Below are 12,776 nucleotides of genomic sequence, written 5' to 3'. Positions count from 1 at the left end.
AAAAAAAAAAAAAAAAAAAAAAAAAAAAGATATCATGTATATTCAATCTTTGTCTTGACAGCTCTATCCAGAAGTTGTGGAAACACTTCCTTCTCAGCCTACACGTCCCATAGTGCACCGGGCGTCCACCCCCATCAGTGCGTTCCCTCTTCTCGCAGCCTGAGTTTCTGTCTATCGGTGTTGTTGTTGATGCGATGATGGCGGCAGCGGGATGCGGATCAGCAACCGCGGCTGCCGTTGTGGGCGCGGCGCGGGGTCGCTTCCCCGGTCGGCCTTGGTCGTCGCGGAGCCGTTTGCGTTCGGAGAAGCGATGGCAGCTCGGCCGCTCAGGGACAGATCTTGACGAGATCTCCTCCAACGGAGGCCCGAGGCCCACCTGCCTGGTGCTCGCGCTGAACGAGGACCAGTCTCACTTGCGCCTTCTCGGGCTTGAGGAGAGCTACAAGAGCCTGGGAGAGGCTGGATACAGCTCGAGTGGGAGCGAAGAGGTGAGTGCATGGGCCGATCTGTCGTTTTTCACAGCAGTATTCAAATGCACCAGTGTGAGCTTGTTTTACGTGACCGTGTTTCATAGGAAGGAGTAAGAATACAAGTAGCGCGAGCGCAGTGTCTGCCGTGAAGCGTTACATTAAAACACGGAGGGGGAGGGGGGCAATTACTGTAGCATTGTAGCTTATAGCAGAATGAGGGTCAGAGATCATGCAGTTAGATTTTTTTTGTTTAACTCCTACAGTTATAAGTTGCATATAAACGCTACTGTATGCGTTATCTGTTTCTTTTTGGACATAATATTTTTATTTCTATGCATACACCAGTTGCAACACCCCGTTTGCTGGACTTGATTCTTGTGACAGATTGCTGATAAGAGCATTCAGTGCTTGATCACCTGCAGTGAAGAACAATTATATTAGTTTGATGCTTAGAGTGAATAGGCTTGAGACAATAAATATGTATATAGACAGTGACTTTATCAATGCAAAGCTGACACTAACTTTTACTGTGTTACTTAGGTTTTATCTTAACATGTCAGCCTAAATCCAGTGGATTTATTTCTTATTTAATATGCATCTTCTTTTTGTCCATTGTGATGCATATTAGCCTGTCCCTAATCAGAGTTTCTAAATTCCCTTGTGTGTTAGCAACACATGGTGCAAAGGCGTATTTTTATTGCAAACCATATGTAGAAATAAAATCTAACATGTTTTATTCTGTCTGTCTCTCAACATATTTATATTTTAGTTGGTGTAATATTTTACTGGTTATTTATCAGTCTAGTTAGCTTCATAACCATCATAAACTGCTTTGAGGTTCTATAAATGTTCATGATGACATCATCATCATCCAGTTCAGATGTGAACTTTATCACATACGTTTTGTTAGCTTTGTCGGTAGGCAACTATTTTAATTTAAATGCTCAGCCCTGTTACTATGGTTTTGTGCAGTAAACGACTGATAATCGAAAACTGGATAATTGTACTAGCAAGCAATATTGGCTTTTTTTTGTAGCATCATGACCTTGAGCACAGAGCTAATAAAGAACGACAACGTTGTCAAACCTGTTACATTTGTGAAGGCTTAGCTATATTATATCAACATATAGGCCTATTACATGTTGGGATTTTAATGTGAGAGTTTTCAAAATGTTAAAGGGATCATGAACCGAGAAATCAAAATCTTTTGGCATATAAGAGGTCATTGTACTATAAAAACATCCCATAAGATTCACTACTCAAAACTTTATTGTTAATCTAAAAACAGCTTATATTGAAGCCAATCTGCCAAAATGACTGCTTGTGGAATGTGCCGCTCTATGATGTAATAGTGTGGCCTAAACCCCACAAAAATCACTGCCTGTTTAGCTCCGCCCACCGATTCACGCATGTAAGTGAATAACGAGAGAGACAAACGCAGGGCTACGCAGAAACCAAACGATAAAGATGGCTCCGAAGACAACAAGACGTTGTGGAAAAACACAGTCTTTGCATTGCCTTCCTTCTGATCCCAACATTAGAAAAGAGTGGTTAAACTTGATTTTTAATGAAGTTGCAGATCGCGTCAGTAAGATCTCGGTCCTTTGTTCAATTCATTTGACTGCAGATTCGTTTACAAACAAGGCACAATTCGACGCAGGATTTTCAGAAAGATTGAAACTAAAAGACGATGCTGTACTGAATATATTTGATCCGACAATAATGTTGCACCATGCAAGTGGGAGTAACTGTTTTTATGACATGGTCACTATTGCTTTGTCTGTTAAACGGATCATTTGATATGTACTGAGTATTCTTGTGTTTTTCACTTAAATCGCAGCAGCGTTCATCTATGAAGGATGTAGGCTGTCAAACATACACAACTGTTAGCCAATCATAGCAGTGGGCGTTTACTTCCGAGTCTACAATCCGCCACGCCTATTCAAACAGAGCGTTCTGATGAGGGGGGTCAAAACAGGACAGCAAATAGCCTATTACTTCTAAATTATGATGCTTTTTGATGTAAAAAATCTTGATAACATTATAAGTGGACCTCTGAGAACAGTACTAAATAAAAAACAAAGGCAGTTCAGGACCCCTTTAAAAGTTAGTGTGAACTAGTCATTGTTGTAAAAAAAATGTGGTAACTGTTTTAGTTTATTGATTAAATTAGACTATATTTGATATATGGTTATTGTCTGTGCTGGTCAGTGTTATGTACAGCATTGCCTGGAAATACTAGCAAATTTGAGATTTCCACACCAGCTAAAGTCATGGAAATGTGTGGTTTTATAGTTTTGCTTGGCTTTTTAATATTTAATTAGCTTCATTAGTGTTCTGTTTAAAAGAATTATTAAAATGCTCTATTCAGAAATCTCGAACAACCAAAAACGTCATGTGAATTCATTGCTCAAAAAGGCGTGGGAACCCTATATGTCTTTGCTTTCATGCTGTTGCACTTGTTTCTTCAGTGCGTCATGTATCATTGGCATGGAAATGTGCTATGGTTACTTTGTGATCTGTTCTCTGAGCAGAAACACGCAGCTGAAAATGAAAAAAAATTAATTGTTAAGGTCAAAGTTTTGTGGGCTTGAAGACATGCTCTGATGCTTGCCTCATATAAAAATAGATACGGGGCCATCGTCTGTGTATTAGCGTCTGTGAAGTTTAACTTTACAGTTTCAGTTAACAAGTTCTGTAAACTCTATTTGTACAGAGTTTTTTTTTACAAGTGTACAGGGTCAGGCTCTACCAAAATGCTGTCTGTTTAAATATTGTGTATAGGACATTATATTGACCAGTGTTTGACAATTTAAACTTAAAATATATATATATATTTTTTTTATATTTCAAACATTGTTAAAATAACAGATAATGTATTAGTGAACTGCACTTTACCTGTGGACTTTTTCATAATACTAAATAATTAATCCGTTATTTTCAAGTTCACTAGGGGGGTTAACAGCAGAGTTGTTCCAGTTGCGTTGTTTCACACAACCAAATAGTTGTTGTTACAGTTCAGTTCTTTCTTTGTCTTTGAGCATGAACAGTGTTCTGTGAAGTGCGGAACAAGAATAAGGGAGTAATGTCTTCTACAATTCGGTGTTTAATTTACTTCCAAAGTCCTTGTCAACACAGAAATGGCATTACTTTGTTGTAGTGTTCTGTTATATTCAGTATGTTGTTATTAACAGTTTGAATCTCAAACAAGACATTCACATACCCTTTGCCCCTTTATGCAGAAAAGTGTCACAAAACTTTTATGAATAATAACAACCCCTTTATAAATGTGCAGTGGTTTCTTGAAACATGCGTTACCTTGTTTTTAAAGGTTCAGCAACATTTTTTTAAAATATGCAAAAATATTAATTAGAATTTGTTTTGTACCTTTTTTGGTGTAGTTTTTTTTTTTACTGGCATTTTTTTCTTATGTACACAGTTTAGGCCTATGTACAGTTCAAAAGTGTGGAGTCTGTAAAATTGTTTTAATGTTTTTGCTTTTGTTCACCAAAGCTGCGCTTCCGTTTATTGATGCAATTTTAATCTTATGTATTGCAGCATTCTGAATGTGACGAAGGACTTTTATAAATAAAATGAATTATAAAATATATTTAAAATAAATTACTATTGTAATTTATTTGAAAATATATTTTATTCCTGTGATGGCAAAACTGAATTTCCAGTATCATTACTTAGGGCTGGGAAAATAAATCGATGCATCGCGAATCGAGAAATGATTCAGCATCGATTCTGAGATTTTCCGAATGCATCGCGATTCTTTCTTGAGTCGATTCTGAGCTTAGTTTTGAACAGCAGATGGCACTGCATGCTTTAGAAACAGCCGTACTCTGCTTGTTTCCAAATCCTTACACACACTTGAACCTAAAATAATCATTCATAAAATTAAAAAAGGTTGAAGCGAATTACAAGGGTGTTCACAGTGGGCTGTGTTTACATTAATCTCGCGTCATAAAAGCATTTTGAGCTGAGGTGAAATTAACATTACATGACTCAGCCAAACGCACAAGCGCTCTTACGCGCTGTTCTCCATGAGCATTTAAGTGTGCGGATAAAAACTAGATTAGAGCACCATCTGCTGTTAAAGTCTAAGCTCAGAATCGCGATGCATTCTGAAAATCGATTTATCGCCCTAGCCCTATCATTACTCCAAACTTCAGTGTCATGATCCTTCAGAAATCATTCTAATATGCTGATTTGGTGCTTGAGGATAATTTCTTATTATTATTATCAGTGTTGAAAACAGTTGTGGTGCTTAATTTGTTAATATTAATGAATGTTTTTTAAAGGATTTTTAAAGAAATGAAAGTTTATAAGAACAGTGATTATTTAAAATGGATATGTCTTCACTGTCACTTTTGGTCAATTTAGTGTGGACTCGCTGAATATAAATATTAAAAGTATTAAAAAAAAACAAATCTTATCGACCTCAAACTTTTGAACTGTGGTGTATGTATATGTAATGTGTACTGTTACAGTATATAGTGATGTGAACTGTTATACTTTATCAAATGTGGAGGATTGCTAAGACAACAAACAAAATTAAATGTATACTTACTTGAAACACGTTACACGTTAAATTCAAATGTATTAAAGCTTGCTTCTGTTTTTCACTTTCAGGGAGCTGAATTCAAAGGCTTTGAAGTTCGAGATGAAAATAGCAGTGCCCCGGTTCGTGCTGGACGAAAATCATGTAAACGTAAGTGTGACTTCAGATGCAAATTATCCTAAGAATCTCCAAAAGTCTTTTGTTTCATTGTGTTTGCATAGCTTTTTTTATCTTAAAATCATCCCATACAATTAAAAAAAATAAAACCCACCAGTAATTTTAGTAATTTTTCATCTTGTACAGCAGAGCATCACTTCAAGGACTCCAGAATAAACAGTGTTGGTGTAGCTAATTTAAATAATACTTACTATTTCAGTCTCTGCTTGATAGTCACTGTAGCCTGTGATTTAAAGGAGACATATTATGCCCCTTTTTACAATATGTAATATAAGTCTCTTATGTCCCCAAAATGTGTCTGAAGTTTCATCTCAAAATACCCCACAGATCATTTATTATATCATTTTGAAAATGCCTATTTTGAGTGGAATCAGAAACACACTGTTTTTTGGGCCTGTCTCTTTAAATGCAAATGAGCTGCTGCTCCCCGCCCCCTTTTCCAGAATAGAGCTGCGCCATTACAGCTCGTACCTGCTAAAAAAAAACATCTGTTTTGGTTCTGATTATCATGTTTATCGCGCTGAAATCATGCGTTTTAAACCATATGAGTTTAAACTTCTGATATACGGTTTTCTGAGTGCACACATCCGAAGCACATGGACAGAAAGCAGCTGTCACAGCATCTGAGTACTAAACTAAGTTCTCATTCACACACAAGTTTTCGTTAAAAACACACGAGTTAACGTACAAAAAACAGTCGGTTATGTCTGTGAAGGTAAACAGCTGGGAAATAAATCACATTTTTATTTTAGATCTCTGTAGCAGCAGCAATATACAGTAAATAAATCAATAAATCCACTGCTCTCTTGTCTCATCTGAGGCTGGGACTCTAAATAGTGTTCTGTGCTCGTCTGTGCAGCCAAAGACCGAACAGTTAGCATGCTTTGCTCAAATTTTCGCCATGGCATTAGAACTGGTACACCGTTGTCGCTTGCGAAAATACAATAACGGCGCCGGGGGTGTAAACTTACAGATTAAGGGGCGGTCATATTATAATGAGATCCCTTTGCCACGTCACCAAGGGAGCGAAATCAGACACGCTCGTTTTCTCAGATGTTTGCAGAAAAAGGCTTCCCAAAACAAAGTTACTGGGTTAATCTTTTTCACGTTTCCTTGGTTGGTAGATGCGCTGGGGACCCGATTATAGCACTTAAAACCTGGAAAAGTCAGATTTTCATGAAATGTCACCTTTAATTGTTTGATTCACTTGGTTATATTTAACCACAGTAGAATGAATATAATTTAATTGTATTTGAACTTGTTCTGTTTCAGGTGATCGTGTTTCAGCAAAGTCGTCAAAGAGGATACGTCAAAGACGGGCTCTTCCAGTGTCCCCTTTAGTGGGAAGCACAGGTTCACAAGATCCTCAAAATGATTCAGGTTGTGTTCAGCAACTCCACAGTCAAGAGTCTCTGAAGGACATATCAGTAGATGATGGTGGTGGTGGTGGTGGTGATGGAGGATCAGAGAAGCGCACCAGGAGAAAAAGAGGATTGACAAAACAGAAGACCCAGTCGACTCCGAGAATCACAATCAAGTTGGTGGCTAAAAAGAAAGTGGTTACAGTCCCGTCAGTGCAATGTAAATCTGGTAAAAAACAAAAGGAAATCAAATCTGAAGTTACAGAGAGTCAGTGTGCCCAAATCTCAAGTGCTCATGTGAAATTAAAGACAAATGTAGCAGCCGGTGAATGCAGTGCTGGTGAGGCAAAGGAGGAGGTTTGCACTAGAAGGCGAGGAAGATCTGCTGACAAAAAATCAGAATCCACTCCACAAACAAATCCTGAAAAAGAGGGCAATGAGCAAAAACTGAAGCTGAGGAAATCAACTCGAAGGTCTCAAAATCCACTGCCCAGTGAAAGTATAGAGCCAAAACCTGATGAAAAGTCAGCAATAGAAGCATCAGAGGTAAATAAGCTTGTGATTATGAGGCAGCGCAGAAGGTCCTCAAATGTTCCACAGGAATCTCGTGACCAGAGTTTAGTAGAGTCGCTGTTGGAGGTCTCCACAATTGATGAATCCAGGCCACTTTCAAAGAAGAAAAAAGATAAAAAGAAGAAGAAAAATCGCAAAGAATCTGAAAGGAAACAAGAGCCTCATTCACCATCAGCAAAAGATCTTGGCCCTTCAGCTGATGATCCTCAAAAGCTCGCTTTCGACAATGATTTTGTCGGAATTCCAGGTCTAAAACTAACCAGGATACGAAACCCAAAAGCCCGGTCTCGCAAGAAACGCTGCAAGTTTGTGTGGACTCTCACTCTGGTGAAAAGCAAAAGCAAAGATTCCCAAATCCAAGAGAATCTAAGTAATACTCAAGAAAGCAAAAGCAAAGATTCCCAAGTCCAAGATGATCTCGGCAAAACACAAGAAATCAAAAGCCAAGATTCTCAAATCCAAGAGAGTCCAAGCAAAGTAGACGAAAGCCCCAGTACAGAGGCAGAACTTCCTCCTAAATGTGACGAGGAAGTAGATGTTTCTACAGAAGCAGAATCCACATCCACTCCTTCCAACATTTTGGAAACTGGCTCTTCGCAGGAGTCACAAAACGTAGAGAACACTGTCGGTGCTGTAATTCCCGAAAGCACAGAGAACCCCGTGGCCATTGAGAAGGTTGAGGAAACCCCAGAAAAGGAAAGCGAGGGGGTTCTTGAAAGGTCAGAAATTGCAACAGAAGCACATCCAGAAGAGGCCACTCAGACGGACCCTGAAGATCTGATCAGTAAGGATACTGTTCCACCACTTCAAATCAAAGTTGTCTCCTCACCAGGTAAAAAAAACAGTCTAAAGCAGTCCTTTTTAATTCAGCAAGTCACAACCTCACCTGAAAGAAAAGAGCCCTCAAAAGTTGAAGACCCTCAGCATTCAGAGAAGAGTGAGAATGTGTTGGAAATTACTGCTGCCACTGCCACCCCACAAGTAAGGAAAAGGCAACATCAAAACACTGCTCGGAAGAAGCGTGCAAAACATAAACACTGGACAATTTACAGGCGAAAATGTAAATTGAATGCATCTCAAGAAAACCCCACTTCTGAAACTGAAACCGAATCTCAGGTGGAGGAATCACCAGTATCACCAACAGCAGTCCCAGCACCTGTAGAATCCAAACCAAATAGGCATTCAAGTGAAGTTATGCATAAAATAGGTAAAAGGTCAGTTCCACCAACTACAGAACCATTACCTGAAGCCGCCAAACCTCAGGTCATCGAACAAAGTGTTGAATCACCTCCAACCAACCCATTTCTTGGGACAGAACCCCAGCCAGAAATAAAACTTGAGGCACCATCGATTGAAACTGAAGAGGTTCTAGTATTAGAGCCTTCCGTAAAAGATCACCCACAGGTGCTTCGTCCTTCTCGCAGACGAATGAAACGGGTCAAACGAAGACGAAAATCTTTGATTGGCCGGCGGATTAAAAACTCAAAATTGCAAAAGAAGGAGTTGTTTGAGGTTAGTGAAGATTTCCCACCGATAACGAGTAGTAGAAAGTCTTCTTCTGAAGTAGAAGAGCCTAAACTCTTTGGTATATTCTCAACAAAGTACAAGAGGAAACGAATATCGAGTCTTCAGTCATTAGAGGGTAGACGGAAAAAGGCCAAGCTCTTATCAAAGCAGCTGGATAACACCAACGGAGATCAGCTTTCCGATCAGACAGAAAGGGATTCTGTGATTGTGAAAACTGACCAAGATCAGGACATCCAACAAAGCAAAACGAAGTTCATGAAAACCATTAGACATTTCATAATGCCAGTCGTGAGCGCCCGATCCTCTCGGGTTATCAAAACGCCAAAGAGGTTCATGGATGATCTTGGTATGTCAGACCTTCCTCGCAAGAACTCCCAAAAGAAGCTTGGCCTACAACCAAAATCAAAGAAGCGTGATTCTAGTGAAAAAGGTGAACCTGAATCCTTTCAGTCTAAGGATGAAGATAACGGTCTGAGTGAAGCTGATCTTGATTTGACTTCCACTTGGGAATCAAAACCTAAATCACCCGATGACACTGAGATCTTCAGTGAGGAGAAGCAGCCTGGGAAAAGACGATCGCTACTCAGAGATCCCGGTTTCAAATGGGGAGTGCTAGAGCCTGCCAGTGACGACGTGTATGCCTTCAATGAAGATCTTGACAAGGAGTTGGATACCTTGCTATCTGCCAAAGATTTTACAGTGGACCAGTTTCTTGATCCCATCCAAAAGAAGAAAAAGTCCACCAAATTCAAAGCGCAATCATCAAAATTGAGGTTATACAAAAAGCTTAAACTCAAACAGAGTCTGGCAAGGCGTAAAAAGGCCCCAAAGGACAAAATGGTTCAAGTTGTATCATCCCCTGCTAAGACACAGAAGGAGGAGTTGGAAGAAGGTGCCAGTCTAATAAAGTCTCTCAAAGACATGAAGAAGGAAAAAGCAAAACTCAAGATTGAGGATCTCAACACCCCTGGGGTTGTTCGCAAAGTCTCCATCTGTGTCCGAGCTCTGAGTGCCAAGCTGCTGGCGCAACACCAGGCGAAACACATCCAAGAGGATGACCTGCCAGATGAGTTCTCCATTCATACAGACATCTCACTTCCAAACAAATGCAAAGGTAGGTTAAGATTAGATTTTTCTAAACCTTTAATAACAAATTAACGTTAACTGACTTGAAGTAAACATGAAATCAAAATTGACTTTCGTAATGCATGTTCTTAAAAAGACTTAAATAGTCTTCTAAATTGTCTTTCTTAAATTGTCCTGTGAGTTAACACAGTTAGTGCTGTCAAATGATTAATCGCGATTAATCACATCCAAAATAAAAGTTTTTGTTTACATAATATATGCATGTGTACTGTGTATATTTATTATGTATATATAAATACACAAACATTAGGGGTGTGAACCTACACTGGTTTCACGGTTCGGTTCGATTACAATTATCATGTCATCGATTCGGTTCAATTCGATATCATGATGCATCACAATTTTAAAATCAACGAATTTTACTTTGCATGTATACAATTTTGTCAGTAAATACAAGCAGTCAGATATATGAACTGTACCTGACGTGGTTTCTCAAGTTAGTGGTATTACCCCCTGCATATTTTATTGTGCGTGACATGATTTACACACAGCGTGTGTCTTCTCCAGGTCGTGCTTACCAGGTTGTTCTTAAAAGCCGAAATGTGACCAGATGTCGGCTTTAAAGTAGTTGGAGCATTTTTAATTACTCTCACTCGCACCTCACCACCCTCCACCATTAGGCGCGTTCGACTTGAAGTGGCACTGCATGAGTGTATGACATCAACCGCAAGAGCGATTCGAAAGCATAAGGATCCGTCTGCTCTCTTATCGCTCTCACGGTACTTGATGTCATACACTGATCATCCTGCGCAACGGCGCTTCAAGCCGAACGCGCCTAATGTATGCTACTGCGACAAAGCACGTATGCGACAAATGACGTCAGAAAAGCGTCAGTACGTTATAATCGGTTATGGTGTATTACTGAACCGATACCGAATCGTCCTTGTCTGCATCGCGATTAATTTCGACACCCCTAACAAACATACATGTATGTATTTTAAAAATAACGTTACACGACCGAAAGCGCGTGTTATGTGACCATTCATGCAAACTGTATCATCATGCTACATAAGACAATAAATAAGATTTATATTCCGCTTTTACTCAAAACTCACTTTAAACCAGCATCGAGTGTTTGTAATAACTTCTGATTGACGTCTAATGTGTGTTTTGGCCATGTAAAGTTGCTGAAATTAAATATGTTATTACCTCTTGAGTCAGAGCAGCAATCATGGAAGAGAGAACACAAGCAGACAGCGCTGAAAGCTGCTAATGCTCATCAGTAAATCAGTGGAAAATAAATAGAAATCATGATTCTGCCTGAGCTATGCATTTTAAAACGAACACTAACTAGTGTAAATGTAGCCTAAAAGATGTGTAAACTGAAGACTATTTGAGCTTTATTAAAACTATTTTGCACTGATTTATTATGTTGGTTACATTTTGTTCCTTTGTGCAGTGGCTCAGGAGAGGAGTCTTTGAGTTTTTATAAATATCAACAAGCTGAAAATTTTTTTTAGATAATGTAATCTACTTAAAATTGATTTCATAAAATCGGTATCGAAAAAAGTATAGTTCAGGAACCGGTATCGAAGTCAGGGTATCGGTATCGATATCGACAATTTTTGAACGATACCCAGCCCTACATCTAAAATTTATATTATATATAAACAAAACATATTTTTCTTAAATATATACATGCATTTTTGTGTATTTATATATACATAATAAATATACACAGTACATGCGTATATATTATGTAAACAAAAACTTATTTTGGATGCGATTAATCGTAGGACAGCACTACAGTTAATCTAACATTGATTAACGGTAATGTTTTCTTCAACTGTATTTCATTGCAAATGCCATTTTCTTTTGATTTTAAGGTTTACTAAGTACTACTTAACTTGTTGTCAGTCTGTTGGTCTCAACACTCAACGATATTTTTTTCTTTCTCAGACTTTGATGAGATGCATCACGCAGATTCAGAAGGGCCGGTTTCTGAGGGCTCTCCGAAACATGCCGTTGACGTTGAGGAGAAAACTGCCATTCAGCATCCTCGCCTTACAGGAGCCAACAAGCGCATGTTCAACCTCCTCAAGAAAGCCAAGGTTCAGCTCATCAAAATAGACCAGCAGAAACAGCTGAAATCATCTGGGGTAAGTCTATGAAACTGAATGTGTACCTTACAAAAGAACAGTTTTTCCAGTTACAATTGGTCCATGGGCTAAAGTGGACACAGGTGTGCTATGTAACATTAGCCTACTTTGTGAAAGAAATTAATACTATTATTGAGCAAGGATGCATTAAATTGATCAAAAGTGACACAGAAGACATTTAGGAAGTTACAAAAAATTCTATTTCAAATAAATGCTGTTCATCAAAGAATCGTGAATAAAATGTATCAGGCTTTCCACAAAAATATTAAAGGGATAGTTAACCCAAAAATGAAAATGTGTTGTTTATCTGCTTACCCCCAGGGCATCCAAGATATAGGTGACATTGGTTCTTCAGTAGAACACAAACGGAGATTTTTAACTCAAACCGTTGCAGTCTGTCAGTGGTATAATGTAAGTGGATGGGAATCACGGCTTTGAGAGTCATAAAACATACACAAACAAAACCAAATTAAACCCTGTGGCTCGTGACACACCGCCACCTATCTCTCAAATGGACCATTGACACTCTATCTACAATCTCAATTAGGAGTGTCAATGGTCAATTTGAGAGATAGGTGGCGATAGTGCACTTATAAGTCTGCGATCCACCGTAAAGCAAGAAGAAGAAGAAGACGCCTCACGCACAGGCTGAAGAAGATGTGAACGCGCTCAGGACAGTTCAGACATTGCGGTGAAAATCTGAGGTAAAAAACGATATAAATACTGTTCAGTTTCTTGCACAGACCAATCGTTTTATGTCTTTACACATCAATGTATCGTCACGAGCCGCAGGGTTTAATTTGGTTTTGTTTGTGTATGTTTTATGACTCTCAAAGCCGTGATTCCCATTCACTTC

General features: G+C 38.9%; 1 protein-coding gene across 1 annotated transcript in view; it reads left to right on the top strand.

Annotated features, from left to right (window-relative positions):
* The first annotated feature begins 104 nt into the window (after nt 1–104).
* Nucleotides 105–12,776, top strand: part of LOC107701550 (histone-lysine N-methyltransferase 2B-like) — a 40,195-nt gene continuing 27,523 nt past the window's right edge. Inside the window, exons 1-4 of the mRNA XM_016503589.1 lie at nt 105–488; nt 5,109–5,187; nt 6,487–9,789; nt 11,721–11,920. Coding sequence (XP_016359075.1) covers nt 195–488; nt 5,109–5,187; nt 6,487–9,789; nt 11,721–11,920 — 3,876 coding nt within the window. The 5' untranslated portion in view covers nt 105–194. The remainder of the gene's footprint in view (nt 489–5,108; nt 5,188–6,486; nt 9,790–11,720; nt 11,921–12,776) is intronic.

Source organism: Sinocyclocheilus anshuiensis, unplaced genomic scaffold (assembly GCF_001515605.1).
Source record: "Sinocyclocheilus anshuiensis isolate Anshui unplaced genomic scaffold, SAMN03320099.WGS_v1.1 scaffold2874, whole genome shotgun sequence".
Taxonomy (NCBI): Eukaryota; Metazoa; Chordata; class Actinopteri; order Cypriniformes; family Cyprinidae; genus Sinocyclocheilus; species Sinocyclocheilus anshuiensis.
Note: the sequence above shows the minus strand (reverse complement) of the source record. Positions and strands in the feature narration are given on the sequence as shown.